Source organism: Leishmania martiniquensis, chromosome 22, assembly GCF_017916325.1.
Source record: "Leishmania martiniquensis isolate LSCM1 chromosome 22, whole genome shotgun sequence".
NCBI lineage: Eukaryota > Euglenozoa > Kinetoplastea > Trypanosomatida > Trypanosomatidae > Leishmania > Leishmania martiniquensis.
Genome location: NC_090157.1, coordinates 478,898 through 498,718, shown reverse-complemented (window position 1 = coordinate 498,718; position 19,821 = coordinate 478,898). Strand labels below are relative to the sequence as shown.

At 63.0% G+C, this 19,821-nt stretch overlaps 1 protein-coding gene across 1 annotated transcript; it reads right to left on the bottom strand.

Moving 5' to 3' along the window:
- Positions 1-4,860: 4,860 nt before the first annotated feature.
- On the bottom strand, positions 4,861-19,821 carry LSCM1_02952 (uncharacterized protein; the record flags this gene model as incomplete). Its single annotated transcript, XM_067320510.1, has 1 exon — positions 4,861-19,821. One exon carries the CDS (start codon positions 19,819-19,821, stop codon positions 4,861-4,863), a length of 14,961 nt encoding a protein of 4,986 aa, XP_067178822.1.

The following is a 19,821-nucleotide window of genomic DNA, read 5'->3' as shown; positions in this document are numbered from 1 at the left end:
CACACTGGCGGGCGCACAGGATGCGTATGTGTATGTGTGTGAGTAGTGTGTGTGCGCGTGTGCTGTGAAGGTGACAGAGGGATGATTTGGCGGAGGGAAGGAAGGATGGGGTGCACACACACACACTCACACTCACATTCACACACACGAACACATATGTACAGAAGAGAGAGATAAAGGGAGAGGGAGCTACGGCACGCTGCTATGCAAAGAGTTGAGGATACACACCTGTGCATGCATGCATGCTTAGGTGTGTGTGCGTGCGCAAGCGCGTGTGCGCTCTCGCGAGTTCCATCGTGAGGGCGGCAGAGAGGGGATAGGCACGCTGAGAGAGAGAGCGAAGGGAACGAAAAACGCGCGGCCGGACACGTGAGCTCCAACAAGCATTACTATTCTACATGCGTATGTATGTGTACGCATGGTGGATAGCGTACCGTGCCGAACGGCTTCTTGTCATCTGTCCCACTTCTTCGTGAACGGAGGGTGGCACGTCCACGCTTAGCCCCCCCCGCTTCTCCTCTCTTCTTGGTCACTTGCATGACCGCACGCGCCAGCTGAGCTGCAGAGACCCAACGCTTTTGGTCTGCGCTTCATCGCTTTCTATCGCGGCTGTGCACCGTGCATCGCTGAGCGGCATGCGCTAACGGTTGGCGTCACCACCCACCCACCCACACACGTACACACACACACACAAACGGTGCGGCACAGACGTACCGCACGCCCCAAATCGTTGAAACAGCGGATGCGTCGAGGCAAAGTAAAGCGAGCGAAAAGACGCAAGGAGAGGTGTGAGCGATGGAGAGCCTCGTCTCCGCCGTCATCCGCCACGTCGGCCGCATTTTGGCTCTCTGCCCCCCTTCCCCCCTCCCTCGCACCCGACAGAGACTCTCGCTTAAGCATCCAAGTCGAGCTGCTGGCCATCGTACGCCAGCTGCATGGAGCACACTTCCGTGAGAAATGAGAGCCGCTTCCCCCTTTCGACATCCATGACGGCCGGGGCCGACACCTCCGGCACTTGGGCTTTCAGCTCTTCTCGGCACCGCGCCTTCAGCTCGGCCAGCTCCAGCGCGAGCGCCGCATTTGTGGAGTAATGCTCAAGGCTACAGAACATCCCGACGAAGTACGTGTGCCGTGGCGCGAGTGCCATGACCAGAGGAATCGCCTCGTCCGCGCAGTAGTGCGACACTGAAGGTGCCCCGTGCTCGGCGAGGAGGTCTAGCACGAGGACGTCGATCTTGACGAGGTCTTGCAGGAACGCCATCGACGTCGCGGGGATGTCACTCACGTCTGAGATGTACACTACGCAGCTCCCTTCCGCCTGCGGCTGCGGCTGCCCCTGCTGCTGTGCCTGTTGGCTCTTGAAGGCGGTGCCCCGGCCGAAGACCCACGCCATGGAGATGTAGCCCTTGCCGTGTTCCACTGGGAAGGAGTAGAAGGGTAGGTCACCCGCGGCGTCGCTCGCATCCGTGCTTCCTGCGCCGTCTGCGGGGCACAGAGGCCCAAACGGCACGTACACGCGCTGCGGCTCCATCTCATTCAGATAGAAAAGGTCCATCCCCGCCGATGGCGCTGCAGCGGAGGAGGCAGAGGAGGGCGCGGCGGCAGCGTCAGCCGCTTCGGCGAGTGCACGTTGATACTCCGTCCGAGTCTTTGGAGCTGCGCCGAGGCGGAGGCTCTTCGAGACAAGCTCCGGCGAGATCATGGCGATTTGGTCCAACGTCGGCGCCGTGAGGAACGTGGGAACCCGTTGAAGGGTGCGGGGAGCGACCCCAGGGGTGAGCGTTTCGGCTGCTTGGGCTTGCATGTTACACAACTCCTCAACGCAGTGCATGGCGTCTGCATGCCCGTGGGTGATGAGGAGCGCATCCACGTACGCCACTCGCATCGGCGCCAGTACACGTAGGTAGGCATCGCGGAATGTTTTACCACAATCCAGCAGCACGTGATGCCATTGCACAGCCGACGCGCCCTCTGCAAAAGGCAGTGAAATAAGAAGCGATACGTTATTGCGGCGGTTCGGCCCGCTGGGGTTCTCTATCGCGTCGCGGCACGCACAGATGGCGGTAGTGGTGGTGGCATGACCCATGACTGGAATCGCACACGACGCGCCGGTTCCAACGAAGGTAAGCCGCATACGCCTCCGCTCCGTCATTGCCGAGCGTAAGCCTCTCGCTGTCTCTGTATGTGTGCGTGGGGAGGGGTGCGTGGTAGAAGAGAGGCCCGACTTCAGGGACGCCCTCGCTCTTCCCTGCTTGCGCGCCCACGCCTCGATTACGGACGCCGCTGCTGCTGTTCTCGCGGATGCGCAGAAGAAATTGGTCGGGTGAGGCAGGAACTGGCCGGAGAGATGGAAGGGAGGGGTCGATAACGGATGCTGCTGCTGCTGCTGTGTGTGTGTGCGCGCTTATTTGCTTGTATGGGTGAGGCGTCTCGGCGAGGGTGGCGTAAAGGCGTAACGTAACTTACACCGAGCTCCGCTAGAGGAGGAGGAGGACGTGCACGCGGGCCTACATGACTTCCCATCGAAACAGCGCGCGAGCACCAGTGGGGGAAAGTCAGGGGTCGTGTCGGGGGTGGTGGTGGTGGCTCCAACCTGTCCCCATTCCTGCGCAGGAGGGAAGAGCACTCGCTCCCTCTGCTCGCCAACACGCGCTCTTGATGTCCGTCGTAGCGGCAGGAGCGTACGGTCGTATGCCCCCCAGAAGCACAGCAACACCCCCGCAACGCATCTGCACACACCGCAGCAAAGGTAGAGACAGACAGAGACAGAGGGGGAGGGGGTGGCGTGCACGTGCGGGCAGAGAAGTCCTCTTTCCCCTCTCTTTTACGTTACTGCGGCAGCACCACCTGCATGCCGTCATAGCTAAGCTCCACAGACTGTACCTCGCCTGCCCGAAGACGACTGGCGGTGACGTGGCTGTCCAGTGCTTTCTGCAGCTCGGCCATCCACCTGAAGTGCTCCAGGGCACAGTGCATACCAACCCCGAAGACATGCCGCGGCTTTAGGGTCACCACCAAAGCCATCATGTCATCCTCGCAGTAGTGGACAGGGCTCACGCGCCCAGCAGGGGAGAGACAGTCAACGAAGAGAACGTCGATCTTGACGAGGTCTTGCAGGAACGCCATCGACGTCGCGGGGATGTCACTCACGTCTGAGATGTACACTACGCAGCTCCCTTCCGCCTGCGGCTGCGGCTGCCCCTGCTGCTGTGCCTGTTGGCTCTTGAAGGCGGTGCCCCGGCCGAAGACCCACGCCATGGAGATGTAGCCCTTGCCGTGTTCCACTGGGAAGGAGTAGAAGGGTAGGTCACCCGCGGCGTCGCTCGCATCCGTGCTTCCTGCGCCGTCTGCAGTCTCCGCGGTGGCGGTGATGGGGAGGTGGATTCGAAACGGCCGCTCTTCATTCATACAGAAGAGGTCCAGCGCAGTGCTGCGGCGGATGCCGATATTGCGCCACCCACCCTCCTTGCGCGCTGTACCGCTCGCCACCGCCAGCGCTTCGCGTTGCGCCAGGGACTCGGCCAGCTGCGCGGCGTGCTCTGTGGGCGTCGACGCCGCACGACCACTTTGAACGCTGTTCCGAATGATGTAGTCGACGGACTTTTCCAACGTTCTCAGGGTACTGGGGGAGAGGTAGGTCGGCACGAAGCTATCCACGACCCAATCCCCAGTGGACACCATGTGCATCGCTTGCAGATCACGAAGGTCGTCCAGCCCGGCAATGGCGTCAGCGTGTCCATGCGTCAGCAGTAGCGTGTCCACTGTGCGAATGTTGTACCGGATCATCACCTTGAAGTACGCGTCACGGAACGTCTTGCCGCAGTCAATGAGGATGTGCGCCACGGGCTTTGTACCAATGTAGTTGCTGGAGATCCCCGCTGCAAAGCGCGCGTGTGATGAGCCGGATGCCCTGGCCGGTACTCTGTCGGCAGCACTGCCACATCCGTTGCCGGCGTCGGTCTCCGTCACGGTCCCGTCGAGTGCCGGCGACTCCGCTCGCGCCCCTGCCAAGTCAGGGAAGCCGTGGCGTGGAAGCGTGATGAGAAGGCTGATGTTGTTGCGACTGTTGGGCCCGCTTGGGTTGGCAACGGCGTCCTCGCAGGCGCAGCCGCGTCCCAGATGCCCAATGACTGGTATCCCCGTAGAGACACCGGAGCCGACAACAGTCAGGGTCATGTACCCTGGCGGCGGCGCCTGCACCGGCTGGCTGGCGATGTGGGCATGACGAAGAGTGAAGGCAGAGCTCATCCCAATATACCCCGTTGGACGCTTCTGATAGCAGAGGGATGGGGTGGGTTGGCACGCGCGCGCGAGAGGAACCGCAGGGGAGGGGGAGAGAGCGGGGGTGGGGGGAGCGTGGCGCATGGGTACGACGACAACTCACCAGCTACCGTATACAGGAAGGTGCTGTGGTGGTGAAGGGGAGACGACGCGCTCGTGGCGGGATCGACAAGGTAGGGCGAGGCCTCAACTAGATTGCCTGCTAGACGAAACTAACGAGTTGGGGATGTGTCTGTCTGTGTTGTAGTACGGGGCATGCAACTCTTACGCATCGGCCGCCCACTGTACAGACAGGGAAGCGCACATGAGCTACCATACAAGCTTATTCCCCTCCCCTCCCCTCCACACACACACAGACAGACACACAGACACAGACGCAGGTTATACCAGTGATGAGGCGCGGCAGGACCGTGGCCAGCGGGGGCAGCACACCGCTATTCGCTGCACCTTTTCGGGTTGTATGCGCGCAGGCTCTGTATGCGGAGGCGCGAGCGGGTGGCAGGAGCGAAGCATAGACGCACTCCAGCATGCGCCGGCAGAGACTCATCGCTGCCCCTGTTGCGGGGCCTTCGGGGGGCTTTACTCCGATATTGACCATGCAGCCAAGCAGACACCACGCTCGTACCACGCGGCGACACTAGCATCACTGTCACCCCTGTTTCTGCCGCCGCCCGGTGCTGTGGGCAGCTGCAGCACCTCCAGCAGTGCCTCACGGTTTTCTGTTGTGTAGAGGGGCAGGAGGATGCTGTACTGCTGCTCGGCTTGCTGCGCCAGGCGCACTGCCAGGGACGTTGTGGCCGCGACGCCGTCGGCGCGCCTTACCCATCTCCAGCGTAGCACAACAGCGGAAGAGAGTGCATGGGCAGCCCCGCTGGCCGTGTCGTCGCTCAGCACGCACCTGCCAGCAGCATCTACCTGTGCTGAGTACAGGGCGAGCCCTGTGAAGACCATCTCGTTCGCCCTCCGCGGCACAAGGCCGGCTGCCGAGGCAGCCGCGGCACCCGTCGCTGCAGCCACCTCAACCTGCGGCACCAGCTGCTCGAGAGGCACCCTCTCCGCCCTCGCGCAGTGCTGCTTGAAAGCGGTCAAGAACGCACCCGGAGAAAAGAGAGCACCGAGGCGTACCGGCGTCTTCGCTAGCTGCCCCCCGTGCGCGGCTGTCGCAAGCTCAAGAAGTTGCCGGAGCCGCTGTTGCACGTCGGCGAACCAGAGACCGACGAACACTGTATTGGCAGCCGAGCCGTGAATGCCACGCAAGTGCGCGGCCCACACGGCTGGCACGCGGTCCTTCATGAGTTCCTCGATAAGGCCGCGGTGCACAGAGCTCGGTGTGCGCTCCTCCTTCACCACCTCTCGTAGCTCGCGAATGCACGTGAGGAGGTGCCGCACGAGCTGGACCGCAGCCACCGCTTCACGCTGCACTGCGAGCACCAGCGGCGCCACCACAGCACTGGGCTGACTCGCACCTTTGATCGCGGCCCTGGTGTTTGGGGCACTAATACGCTCGACAGTCTCTTCCTCGTGCCGTGCGACGGATTGCACGACGAAAGGGTGGCTCTCCAGCTTCTGCAGCGCATTGCGCAGAAGCGGGTGCCAGGCAGCGCAGTATGACTGCACCTTGGCGGCCCACCGCGTAGACCGCAGTACACCTCCCTTGGGCGACGGAGCCGCCGTGCCGCCTGTGGTGGCTTGGGCGTCGCTCTCGATGTCAGCGAACGTCAGCTCGTCGTCCAGGACACTCTGCACGAGGGACAGGCGCTCCACCACTTCTGTGGCGCTGCGCGCGCGCGTCATGCGGTCAGCGCCGATTGGCAGCCCCAGCCACGCCGGATCGCTGCTGCCGCCGGGAAGCGAGTGAATCCACTGAAGCAGCTCTGTGCGCGTGCGCCCCAGAATGGGTGGCAGCGGCGTGCCGGCCGCCGCCGCCGCCGCCTTGGAGACGAACTGCGCCGCGTCTTGTAGAGTCTCCGGCCGAAGCAGCTTTCGGCAGAAGACATTGAGGACGTGCTGGTCGAAAACGTTGCTGACTTTGCCACCATAGACAGTGGTGGCGACGATGGCACGGAGGGCGTCCCACGAGACCTCCAAGACATCGGCGCCGCTGTCCGGCGCTGTCGATGCTGCCGCGGTCGAGCTCCACGCCTGCACCGCCTGCATGACCCGCTGATATTCCACCTCGGTGTACTCGTACGCCTCACTCCAGCCGAGAGGCTTGTAGAGGATGCGTTCGATGATGACGGAGTGCAGCCATGCCGCGGCCAAGTATAGACGCTGAAGTGAGGTGCTGCTGCTTGCGGTAGCGGCGCCAGCATGTGTGACAACCGAGGATGCGCCGGTGCCGTCGGAGGCCGCCGCAGCAACTGCGGGATACTCACCGTAGGTCTGCAGGAGAGAAGACTGCATACCTGGCGGAGCCTCGTAGACCACGACGACGGAGGACTCTATGAGGTTGATGGGCAGCGCCTTGGACGAGGCCCCTGCTGCTGTTGTTGCCGTCGCGCCTGTCGTGGACGGCACTGAGGCACTTCTGTCTCGCTCCGCCGTGAGAAACAGGCGGAACTCACTGTTCAGCTGACCTTCGCTCCGCTGAAAGTGCAACTGCTTCTCGAGCTGATCCATGTACCCGCACGCCAGGTGGGCATTCTTCAGCAACACCCATCCCCCCGCCTTTGTTGCATCCGCCAGGTACAGGTCTGCGTTTACAATGCTCTCCACGCTGCCCATCGCCACCACGTAGAGGCTCGCACCCGTCCGCTTGGCCAGCTCCTCCACGCGCAGGGCGGGATCAAACATGGTGTCGGCCACCATCAGCAGCGGCGTCGCGGCGGATAGCTCTGCCATGATGCCGTCCGCAAGATCGTTCGTCTGCGGCGCAAAGAAATCCTCCGTGAAGAGGGCGGCCACACCCTCCGTGCCAGCCGCCGCGGCTGGCGCTGCCGCTGCGCCCATCTCCTTCGGCGAGAAAAATGACGCCAGCAGTTGGCGCACCGCCTCGACGAAGGCATCACGGCGCGTGTTGAGCAGTATGAGCGCCAACAACAAGAGCCTGCGCACGCGACTGGCACCAGGAGGAAAGCACTCCGCAGGCAGCGCCGTCTCGCTGGTTGCAACTGGCGATGCGGATGTGAGCACCACCTCCCATGCAGATGCCTGCGTCGTCAGTGTCTGACGAACCTCTTTGAAGGCGGGCTTCTCGAGCAGGAGGGCAAGCGCTTGACAGCTTTGCAACCCCAACGCCGGACAGGCGCGCCGCACCACTGGCGGAAGAGCGACCGATGCCGACACGGAGGCAAGCGCGCTGCCGGCACCGCCATCTTCTGAGGTGTCTGCGGTCGTTGTGCGGGATGTCACTGCCGACGGGGAGCCGGCGTTGGCAGTACTGCCTGCGACACGCAGGCAGTATAAGATCCACTCCCACTCATACGGCATCACGGCCGAGTCACCACCGCTGCCGTTGCGGAACGCCGTCGCAGACGCCACTGTTAGGGAGGCGGGCGCAGACTCAGCGCCGGTGGTGCCCATTGCACTTCGCAGCTGCGCGAGACGCAACGCCCACACGAGGTGGTCCTCGTGAAACATTCCCCGCACCACGCGTCGGTGCAGGAGCACAAAGATCGCGTATGTGAGCTGCTGCAGACGCAGGCCCGCATCCGCCGCTGGCGCGCGCGTCGCCGGCAGCGCCCGAAGCGCGTCGTCCAGGACGCTTAGAACGAAGCGAACGTTGTAGTAGTAATATGGATTGAGCTCCTCGAAGCGCTGCAGCGCAAAGTGCGCTTGCGCAACTACCGTTGCGATGGGGCGGTACATATCTTCCACGCTGCGAATCTCGCGCATCGAGTTCTCGCTGTCTGCGATGTCGCCCGCGATGCGTGTGGCCTCCTCCTTCAACTCTGTCAGACTCTCGATAAGGGTGTCATCGTCCAACAAGCTGCCCTCGGTCTCGGCGATGCGGGTGAGCAGCTTATCCTCCAGCACGCGAAGGCGCAGCTGATATTCGCCTTGCGCTCGGAGCAGCTTTGTGCGCTTTTCGTCCACGTCCGGGCGCTCGTGCAGAAGGGTGTAGTGCAGACACTGCGACTGCAGTGAGGACAGCGTGATGGTGAAGTTCACTACGCACACCTGCCCAGCCAGGTTTGGCGGCGGCTGAAAGTTGGGGTTGCGTGTGTGCAGCAGTAGACGGAACGACGGTGCCAGGTCCACCTCGTGCGGGCCAATGCGGGTGATGTAGCGCGTGCCATGGCAGCGCACCTCTCCATTCAAGAGCGGCAACACGGCGGGGTCGAGGTGCTCGGCGTCCTCCATGAGAATTGGGTAGCCGAAGCGCACCGCCATTTCGAGCTGCTTCATGTAGCCGTGCCGACTGAACGAGGCCTTGGTGATTTTTTTGGCCGCGTAGTAGCGGAGGACAAAGTTTGTCGCGACGCCCGTCGGGTCGATCAGCAGCACGTAACGCTGGCAGCGGTGCATGATGGCAGCATTGTCGATGTCCAAGCGATCCTTGGGCAGCCCCGCCTCCTCCCATGCCAGCTGCTGCGTCGCGGGGGATAGATACTCCGTGACGCTTAGGCCCTTGCGGACGGGGATGGTGGCCCGCTGCAGACACGCCACCCAGCGTGGCATCAGGACGCGCTCGCGCGTGTGCTCGTCGTAGAAGCCGGTGTAAGCGAGGAAGACGGCGGACATGACACAGTCGCCCAGCGTTGTGCGTGCCTCCGAGTCAAAGCTCTGCACCTCCCTCTCCCACCGGTCCCGCTCGTCGAGCAACTGTCGCAGGATTGTCTGCGCGCGATTGCACTTGGCCGAGACGGCGGCGATGCGCTGCTGTAGCTCCGCAATTTGAGCAGTCGCCTTCTGGTACTCGCCCTTGAGCTGCTGCAAGGAGCTCTCCTTCTGGCGCACCTCCTCCTGCGCCACCCCCAGCCCTTTCAGCTTCACGTCGCGTGCCTTAATCAGCTTCTCGATCTTCGACCGCACTGGCGCCACACGCTGGTAGATGGCGGAGTACTTCACTTGAAAAAACACCCACTGCATGAGCGGCCCCGCCGCCTTCGAGGCACGATACGCGGCCTCCACGGTAAACTTGCTGTCCCGCATCATGCCCCGCACGCGCTCGCGGGCCGGCTCACTGATCTCGTCGGGGCGGAAGCTGCGCACGCTCGCCAAAAAGTCGTCTCGGCGGATACAGTTCTTCAGCGAGTCCCAGTCCTCACAGTTCTTCTCCCCCATTAGCACCCCTACAGCTTCCAACGTGCGCTTCACCATCGGCGGCGGCATCGCGTATGCGCGGATCTCGCGCAGGTACTCAGGCCTCACCGTGCTGAGCGCCGCATCGGCCTCCCGCAGTGCCGGCTCCGCCTCCGCGAGCTCGATGGACAGGCGTTGCGCGTCGTCAGATATCTGCGCGTGCTCGTCCTGTAGCTGCCGCTCCATGTCCTCCGCTGCCGCCTTCTCACGCTTCGCCACATCGGTCTCGCTAACAATGCGCTCTAGCATCGCCTGAGCTCGCCGGCTACTCGCCTCGATCTCAGCCTCGCTGTCCTGCAGTATGGCGCGCTGCGCCGCCACCTCTTGCGCGGTCAACTGCAGCTTCTTCAGACCGCTGCGCAGGTGCGCCAGCGCATCATTGGAGACCTTATGCTTTTCCTGGCAAATACTCACGAAGTGCGAAACGCAGTCGGTGAAGTGGCGCGGTGTGACAAAGGTCCCCTGATTTGCGTGCCGCACGCGCAGAGCTTGGTTGATGTGCTGCGTGGAGACGTGGATGGCGCACAGGCTCTCCACGACCGCCTCTTTCGCCTCGGCCTCGGTGGCAAAGACGCCGTGGCAGACTGGCAATAGCGCGAGACGCTGAATCCGCTCTTGGCACACCTGCTGCAGCGTCGTCGTGTCCCAGTCACCAAACCAGTCGATGGTGCACCGGTTTACCAGCGCCGGACTCGCCAACGTGCGCGACGTGAGCTCACCTGAGGAGGGGTTGATGGTGAGCACGACGTGCAGGTACTCGCGCACGTTTCTCAGGAACCAGTGATACAGATCTGCTTCATTGTGCACGTCCACCAAGTCCTCTGACGCCGTGGCGCCGGCGACCACCCCATAGGCGCGCTGTCGACCGCTGGCGCCATCGCCGTTGTCGCTGCGGTTCAGACCCCCGCGGTGGTCTCCTCGACCGGCGGACAGGGGCCCCTCTCGGCTTTCCCCGTCACTACCGCCGGCGCGGCCACCTGCCTCTCCTGCCGAAACAGAACCAGCCCCACGCGACGTGGCATAGCAGCTCTGACTCGCCAGCACCGCATCCCGCACCTCCTGCATGAGGGTCGACCACTCTTCACCATCGAAGAGGCCCGGTACCTCGCCAGAGGCGAGCAGGGCGTTCATGTACTCCAGGAAGCTCGGCTGCAGGATATTGGACTCATCAAACAGGAAGACGATACGCTCCCGCTTGCAGCCGGCGCGGCGCAGCAGCCCGCGGAGGTCGTGCTCGAAGTCGTTCAAGTCGTACCCGCGGTGCAGCATGAGCGTGAAGGTTGAGAAGCCGCGCATCCACGCCACCAACCTTGTCAAGGCTGTCTTGCCAACGCCAGAGGAGCCGGCGATGAGCAGGTGCCCGAGGGGCTGGCGCAAAACGCGGTCGATGCGAACCACGTGGTCGATCATCGCATCGTAGATGACCAAGTCGCCAAGCGACTCTTCCTCGTTGAAGGCCATCAACTTCTGTTTCACGTATGCTCGCAGCTGCTCGCGTGGGCTGTCTGTGTAGCTGCGCGAGAGCAGCGTTGAGTACAGCAGCGGCTGGTCGAACGCGTGACTGTCGATGTCGGTAAAGTACTCGCGAAACGCCTTGACAATGGCCGTGTCTGTCCATGCCCGCTCCTCCGCCGTGACAAGACGGTCAGCGAACACGCGCAGCCCTTCGTGCACGGCGAGGCGCACGAGCTGGCTGACACTGAGCTGGCGCCGCGCCGTGTCGTCCCAGGTGAGGACGCCCTCGTACAGCGCCCGAGACCAGCGCGACAGCTCGCGGGGGGAGTAGAGATACTGTGGTTGCTGCACCGGTGTGAATTGGGCCTGCGAGACGCGGTACATCTTCACCATCGCCTGCGCCAAGCACGCGGCGATCTGCCCGCGGAGACGCTCATTCCATGCCAAGATGGCGCGGCAGTAGGCGGTGTAGACGGTCGTGAGGGACTCGGGAGAGGGAAAGTCAACGAACAGCACCGGCGCCCAGCGCAGGAAGCGTGCGCTGAGTGGGACACGGCCAGGGTCTGTTGGCGGGTTGCAAGCGCCGACGACCTGCACATGCTCGACGGTGATCCACGTGTTGTCACGCGCGCGGTGAAAGCCCTTACGCTCGATAAGCTGGCGTAGCAGCTGCACGGCCACCTGCGTGCCGTAGCGGTCCAGCGCCGGCAGATTGATCTCATCGCAGAACAGAAGCAGCTGCTTGCCGGATGTCGGCGCCATAACAAGGCCGCGTGAGGTATCCTGCACGCAGCAGTGCTGCACCAACGCTTTCATAACCGTCGACACCGTCGTGCCGCTCGAGAAGTTCAGGAAGACTACCTCGTACTCGGGCAGGTGATTCAGCACCGTTGTGATGGACATGGTCTTGCCAGAGCCCGGCGGCCCGCACAGAATGGCGGAGCGACCGGCACCGAGCCACGCGCTCAGTAGGTCCTCATGCCGGCACGTGTCGACGGTGGCAATGACGGTGTCATTCGCTCCCACCTGCTCCGCCAGGATCGAGGTCTCTCGGACGCGGTTGCGGATCAGCTGCCACTCGCCCGTGCGGTAGCACACCTCCACCTCCACCATCGACTGCACCACTCCGTCGACTGTCGGCCGCAGTCCTAGCTCCTGCGCCAGCTTCATGCGGCTCTCAAGGCCCATGGCCGAGGCCAGACCCCAGAAGATCGCGTAGGAGAGCACCTTCCTTGCGATCTTCTGCAGCGCGGCGTCGCTGAAGATGTCTCCGTTGTTCTCTTGCTCAGTTTCGAAGGTGCGCCATACGCCGTGAACCAGGAAGGACACTATGCTGTGGATGCTCTGCAGGTCGCCTGGCACCATGACGCAGGCATCTTGAAACGCCGCCGACTTCATCAGCTGAAGCCCGCGCAGCACGGCGCCATTCTTCTCGAAGGCCTCGGCCCACGAGCTGACCATGACCTCTTGGATACGCTCCGCATCCGGGTGCCTGCGGCGGAGCGTGCTGGCGCCCAGAACTGTGGCGCTGAGGAGCAGAGGGAGGCTTCCGAAGGTCGTAGTGCCGTAGAGGGTGTCGCCCGCGGCAAGCTCGGCGGTGCTGTCGTTGGGCAGTGTCACGTCCTTGCTCAGCTGCGTGCTCTGCTGCGACGTCCCGGGGGCGCTGGTGTCCTCGTCGCCGGTGCTGCCGCGGCCACGATGTTGCGACAGGCTGCCCACCATCACCTCCTCGAAGCTGGCCGTGACGTTCGTCAGGATTAGCTCGTGGTGCAGTTTGCCGTATTCACCGGTCACCATGCAGTCCACGCAGAGCGCGTTCCGCGTGCCAGAGAGGTCGACCATGTAGTCAGTGCTCCAGTGCAGGTGCCGACCGCGCGCGTCGACGATTGGCTGCTCCTGCAGCCGGTGATACGCGTGCGCCAGCAGCCCTGACAGCGGTACTACGCCTTCGCTGAAGCACAGCATGCCGCAGCGCGACACCGTCGCTGGTGTCGCGTACAGCAGGTCCTGCACTTCGAAGATGATGCGAACAGAGCGCGGCAGTGGAAGTCGTTCGCCATTGGGCAGCGTGAGCAATCGGTTGTCGTCCATCACCGAGTTTAGATTTTCCACCCACTCCGGGTCCACGTCGCCGTCGAGGATAATCCAATGCTCCTTGCGCGGCGCCGAGCCTTCCGCCTTCAGCGGACCGGATGCGCTGTCGCGAGCGGCACCCCGCCTCGTCGAGGTGCGCGTCTTCTCGGTGACGACCTTGAGCTTCTGTGCATCACCACCCATCTCCTCCTCTCTCTTTGTGGGTGTGGCCACCGAGGACGCTGCTGCGACGCTGTGGTCGGTATCGTCGTGCTCCGCCAGAGTCAGTTCCTCCGGAAGCTGCTGCTGTTCCTCGGCGTCGATGATCCTGCGCAGGATAGCCGTCAAGACGCCATCGCGCCACTCGCGCGTCGTCACGTCGAAGGTGCCGAAGAGTTCGCTCTTGCTGAGGACTTTGGGGGATATGACGTACGCGTGCATCTGCAGCGCCCGCTCGAGGCGAGCCATGGCCGCCATCAGTACCTTCCACGCCATTGTCTTCCCTGTGCCGCTGGGGCCGACAATCATGACACCGTGCCGGGTTGACTTTGTGTGGTACAGCTGCAACACCTTCTCTACCCACCCCGCGGCCGGCGAGAGGCCGCTTTCCTCGCACACGCACGCCACGGCCTTGCGTAGGTCGTCCATCGGCGGCGTCGGCAGTGGGCTGCCGGGGAAGAAGTCATGCAGTAGCGGGTAAAACAATGCCACGTCTTGCGCGACCAGCTTGGGGGCTACAGTCGCAATGATGCTCTCCAGCAACAGCGCTCGCTCCGTCTCCTGCACCGCGTCAGCACTCAAGCCACCAGTACGGTCACGATCGCTGCTGTTCCCGCCCGACTCGGCGATCACCTGCCGCTTGCGGTCACCCGCGGCTACAAGGACGGACTTTAACGCGCGCAGGCCGAAGTCGTAGTGCGTCTGCCGCGTAAACTGCTCCTCACATAGGCGAAAAAGCGGGACCACTTTTTGCGAGAGCGCCTCGGCCGTGGTGAAGCCCTGTGCGAACAGCATCACCTCCGCGATCGTCTCACGGTCAGGGATGGTCATTGTCACCGTGCGGAAGAGCTGCTTCAGGTTGCCTGGCAGCTTTGAGCGGCCAGCGTAGCCGGGGTTCATCGTCATGAAGATGGCCACGTTCGAGTGCAGCAGTACGGCGCGGTGGTCCAGCTGTACCTGTCGCTGACCTGCACGCAGGGACTGCTGGATGACTTGAATCTGCAGCGACAGCGCGGAGAGGATGCGCTCCTCGAGACGGTTGAACTCGTCGAAACAGCCCCACGCACCGACCTGGCACAGCCCAAGGAAAATTCGACTGACGGCTTGGTAGTCGAAGGTGTCGTCGCAGTTGAATACGAGGACGTGGCGGCCAAGCTGCATGCCGAGCGCCTTCACCGTCTCCGTCTTACCCGTCCCGGCCGGGCCGACTGGCGAGCCACCGAGGCGGGTGTGCAGCGCTTGCATCAGGGTCAGGTAGCACTTGTCCGTGAGCGGGGTCTGCACGAGGCGCTCGTACGCGCCAATGTACTCGAAGCCATGAAGCACGGACGCATCCGCCATGCGACACTCCAGCGTCTTGGTGGACTGGCCCCCGCCGCCGTGCGGCCCCTGCTGCTGGTTGCACGTGGGGACGACGTACAGGCGTAGAACACTGAGCCAGTCGAAGTTGTCGCGCGACGCCACCTTGCGTGCGGCGAGGGTGCGCGACACGTCGCGCTGGTACACGGCTATTGTGATCAGCTGCTCGCACCGGCATCGCGAGCTTGGAGTGACGGTGTTGCCCAGCACGCTGTCAGCTAAGCGAACGAGAAGGTCCTCCATGTTGTTTGCCACCGACGCCAGCTTCGGCGACAAGGCAGAAGACGCGCGCCGGGCGTCAGCGGCACTGGCGCGGCGGCCGCCGCCGTCAGACACACCAGTCAACAAGTCCTCCTGCTGCCGCGTCCACAGGAGCTGAAGCGCCAGACACACAACCTGCGCCGGCTTGTGCTGCATCCACTCCATCGACCCCAGCAAGGCGTACGGGGATGCATCTTGAGTGTGGAGGAGCTCGTCGTAGGCGCGCAGCGTGGACTCGCGAAGGCTGTCGACCATGCCCTGCTCCGTCTCACCGAGCCATTCGTGGATCGGCCGCTGCCGGTATGAGATGGGCCCGGATTCGAAAGGCACTTCCTCGCCCTCGGCACTCGCGAAGCCGCGCAGTCGCGTTGTGGCATTCCGCACGTCGCCGTCGAGCTTCAACGACGCCAAGGCGGTGAACAGCTTTTTCAAGTGCCTGTTAAGGAAGAGTGGATTTCTGCTGTTGCCCATGATCTCGAGCAGGTCGTCGTCGCCGGCGAAGAAAAAGCGGGGAAAGCGGCTGCGTTGCGTGTCGAGGTAGCTCATCAGCGCGCGCTGCACGGCCGCCAGCTGCGAAAGTAGTCGCTCCAGCGTGGCCTTCAGCTTCTCATCGTCAAGGAAGAAGGAAATCCGCAGCTCAGGCAGGTCGCCGGAGGACCGGGGGCGTGGGAGGATGTGCATCAGTTCGCGGCTGGTGCGGTCAAACTTCACCGTCTCGTGCGGCAGTTGCGTGCGGACCTCAGCGTTTCCAGAGAAGACGCCGTCGAGGTAGACCCAGCGCTTTTGCAGGTCGAGGAGCACCTCCAGCACCTGCCGTAGCCGGTCCAGCCTCGCCTCTGCGTCGCTTGTCATGGAGATGAGCTGCGGCGAGACAAAGTAGGGGCTGGCGCGTATGCCATTGAACGTGCTCAGGTCCTCAGCCAACCGCTCAAACACCTCTTCCCAGCCGCGTATGAGCGCCACTTGCTTCTTGTAGGCGATCATGCTGAACTCGAACATGTTCCAGTAGTTGCTGATGTTGTGCAGCTGCAACTCAATGCGGCGCTCGCCCTGGGCTGTTTCAATCACCTCGCTGTAGGCGAGCGCGTTCGCGCTCGGGTCGCTTTCCCATATGTTCTCCACCGTAAGGCTCGTGAGCACCCACGGCGCGCGCAGCTTGTGCTGGAGCGCCGTCCAGTGCCGCATGGTGCGCTCTAGCGGCGACATCGCGTCGGAGCGGAGGTCCTGCATTAAACGGTTGTAGGTCAACAGGCGGCGCAGTGTATCCTTGAGGCTTTGGTACAGCTGATAGCGCTCCACCGTCGCCTCGTACACGTGCGTCTCCTCATCAATGCGCAGCAGCGCCTCGTGCAGCCGGCGAGGCACCATTTCAAAGAACGGCGTCGCACCGAGATCGTTGAGCTTTGCGAAGGCGGAGGCGATGCAGCCCCACACGCTTCTCACCTGTGTCACTTCGGCTAGCAGCCTTTGTAAGGAGGCGAAGAGTTGCGGCGACTCACCGAGCGCCTTCTGGATTGCCGTCACCTGCTTCGCCTCCTCGTTGAGTGCAGTGGCCTCGTCGAAGATGTCGGCCACCATCTGCCCCGCCAAGACGGGGGCGTCCTTGGAGAGGGCGATCGAGTCCACGCCACGGAAGCGCGCCTCCAGGTCCGCGACCTTCACCTGCACGGCGTCGGCAGCCGCCTTCGCCTCCTTCAGCAAGAAGGGCCGGCGCAGCTGCACCGCCTTGAGCTTGCGGTCCACGAGGTCGGCCAGCGCTGTGTACTCCTCGCGCACCGCCGCGGCATACATCCAATGCTCCGGGAACACGTGGCCCAGCTTCTGCAGACTCGCCTCGCCGTCTTTCATGAGCGTGATGTCGTTGTCTAGCTTCTGCAGCTCGCTCTGGAGTCGCGGCGCCTCTGATAGAAAGGTGGCTGCGTCTTTGCCGTTCCTAATTACGTCAAGTGCGTCCGTCTTCGCCCGCTCCCGCGTGATGTAGTTGAAGGCACTTTCCAGTTCTCCCTCGAGAAGGTCCTTGAATTTTGCGTGGACATACTGGCTGACCTGGTCCAGCTTCCGGCCCAGCTCGATCTGCGCCTCCTGAGCGAGCACCACGATACCGCCGAGAAGTCTGTTCGGCTGCGTGTAGTCCATTATGCGTGACGTCACCGTGTGCATGAGGCGCAGGGCGTGGTTCCAGCGGCGCAGGTCGCGCCCGAAGCGCTGTTGCATGAGCGCCACATCCATACTCAGGAACTGCTGTCCGCTACGCCACTCGTTCTCTGTGTCGATGGCGTCCTGCACACACTGCTCGATCGCGCGCAGCGGCTCTGCAAGCACCGACGACGGAAGTCGAAGAAGCAGATGTTGATACCCATCGTGGGCTACGCTGCCACTAGCAGCGCTATTGCCGTTGTGGCTAGCCCCACCGATGCTAGCATTGACGCCCGTGACATCAGCAACGCTGCTACCTTGTTTCATTGCTGCTGCCACAGACACCGAGCTGCCACGACGGCTTGGCGCCACGCTGATGCTGCCCATCGTGCTCATCTCAGAGCCGAGGGCGGCAGCGGCCCTGGTCATGTCCGCCTGCGTCTCCTCCTCCTTGTACAGCCGGGGCAGTACGTCGATCCAGCTGAAGAAGCGGTTGAGCTCGCTGATCCAGTGGTGGCGCCACGCGCCACAGCAGGACTCGAGGCGGACCTCCTTGTACACTACCCGCATTCGCACCCGCAACGGTGTCAGCCGAAACACGTCTGTCTCAGCACCCTTCTCGAGGAAGCGAACGTTGCCGCGCATAGAGAGGAAGTCTTCCGTCCACGCGTGCATCAAAAACTTCATCTGCGTGAGCAGCGCCTGCTCCAGCAGTGGCTGAATCTGTCGTGTCCACAGATACGCGTGCACGCAGCGCAGGGCGAGGGCGTCGACGATGCGACGAAGTGCCCTGACGCGCTGCAGGATCGATTCCGGGTGAAAGGCACGTACCGTAAAGGCACGGATCTTGCGGTACACCAGCTCTGTCTTGGAGCGCACCTGCTGCACTGTCGTGGTAAAGGCCTCCATCGTGTCAGAGAGCTGCTGCACGTAGCTTAGCAGCCCCTCGTCGTTCCAACGCAGCGTGATGCCTTTCTGGAAGAGCCGGTTCACCTCCTGGTACTCGTTTGTCGCCAGGAGTACAAGGCTAGTGTCTTCGCCGTTGACTGTGACGTAGTACACGTGAATAAGCTCCACTAGCGTGTGCGCGAGGCGTGATCGAAGCTCGTTCGCGCGCAGGGCGTCGCGCATGAAGGCGAGCCCAGAGGAGACGGCGGTGCTCCGCCCACGCGGTGACAGGGCACTGCCCGGAGTGCTGATGCTACTGCGGCTCGCCACCGGTACGTCTCCGGAGTTGGTACTGAGCAGGGTGGAGGTGAGGTGTGACGACTCCAGATAGCGGAGATCCTCGGCTATGGTGCGGAATTCAAATGGGAACGCCACTTCCACAATCCAGTTTGGCACGGCGACGGCCGCTGACGCACCTAAGAGGTCACTTTCACTGTTGCCGACGGGCGCCAAGAGCGAGGCGCGATGCATGAACGGCGACGCGCTGCGGCCTTGAGCGCGCAGAAGCGCTAAAGAGGACAGGCTGACGCTTCTGGCACGCGACATGCTGCCGGTGCTGCTGTAGTTTGCGTGGGTCGCGGAGACGCTCGCCATCACGCCGACCCCGCCAGAGGGCTGCAGACGCATCACGGCGGTGTCTGCCTCATTTGTGAACGCGCCGTCTGCGTTATTGTGCGGCGCGTTGAGGGGCCCGCAGTTTACAGCCACAAGTACAGGCCTCGACAGCAGCAGCGTCTGCTGGTCCAGGCCACAGCTGCCAATCCGCTTCTCCGCTTCCTCGTACCAACGGACCGTGTGGCTCGCGATGCGGTTGTGAATAATGTCGCGCGCGCTGCGTATGTCGCGGATGCGTGCGGTGGTCTTGTACAGCCGCGGCGCACCGCCAATCAGCAAGCGATCCCGCGCAACGGCTAGGGCACCTGGATCGCATGTGGCCACGAGTTCTCGCGCGACACGGAGGTGCTCGTCTTGCCCCCACTCGGCCGCTTCCTCTGCGTAGTGCAGACTCAGGCACGCTAGCGCCACCGCGCAGCCGTGCACCTCGGAGTCGAGCTGCAGCTCATCGCAAACGAGGAGGTTGAGCGGGACACCGATGAACTCGGCAAGACTGTCGTTGAGGCGCCAGTAATGCTCGACGTTCCGCAGGTACAAGAGCTGATGCCATCCATGCTCACTGACGTAGTCGAAGCGCACCATTGACTTCGTCAGCGCCTCGGCCAGTCGCTGCTCCCACATAATCTGCGCCACCAACGCCGACACCGAGAAGCGCGCCATGTTGTAATGGACCTCCTGCTTCGTGAGGGCGAGATTCACATAGCAGTCTTGAATATGACGCACATAGGCGCCAAGCTTTTCGGCTACGGCGTCCTGATAGCCAAGCACAACACGCTGCACGCGCTCGAGGGGCAGCATCTTAAAGCTCTTAAAAGTGCGGAAGAGGCGAAGGCCGTGACTGTCGGCATAGCTGGCGCTGGATAGCGGGCTCTTCAAGGCCGCTCCGGCACCAGCTACCCCTCCCACCACCGCTTCTGCACTGCCAGCGCCGCGGCGGCCGTCGTCACGCGCTTGCTCCTGGTTACTCAGCAGTTGACTCACCACCAAGGCGATTTGGTCATCGCACTGGCTGCGCTTGCGCCGGTACTCTTGCACAGCCGCGTCGAAGCGCTGGACGGCTGCGGGGTCGGTCTGCCAAAGGTAATTATCGCTGCGGTGGCACCCCTGATAGGGGCTGCCAGAGGACGCGGCCGCGTCATGGACGCCGTCCTTGTGCGACCTCGACAGGCCTACCGGATCCTCTGCGCACCCGCACACGGCGCGCACGCACTCGTTGAAGGCTTCTTGCAT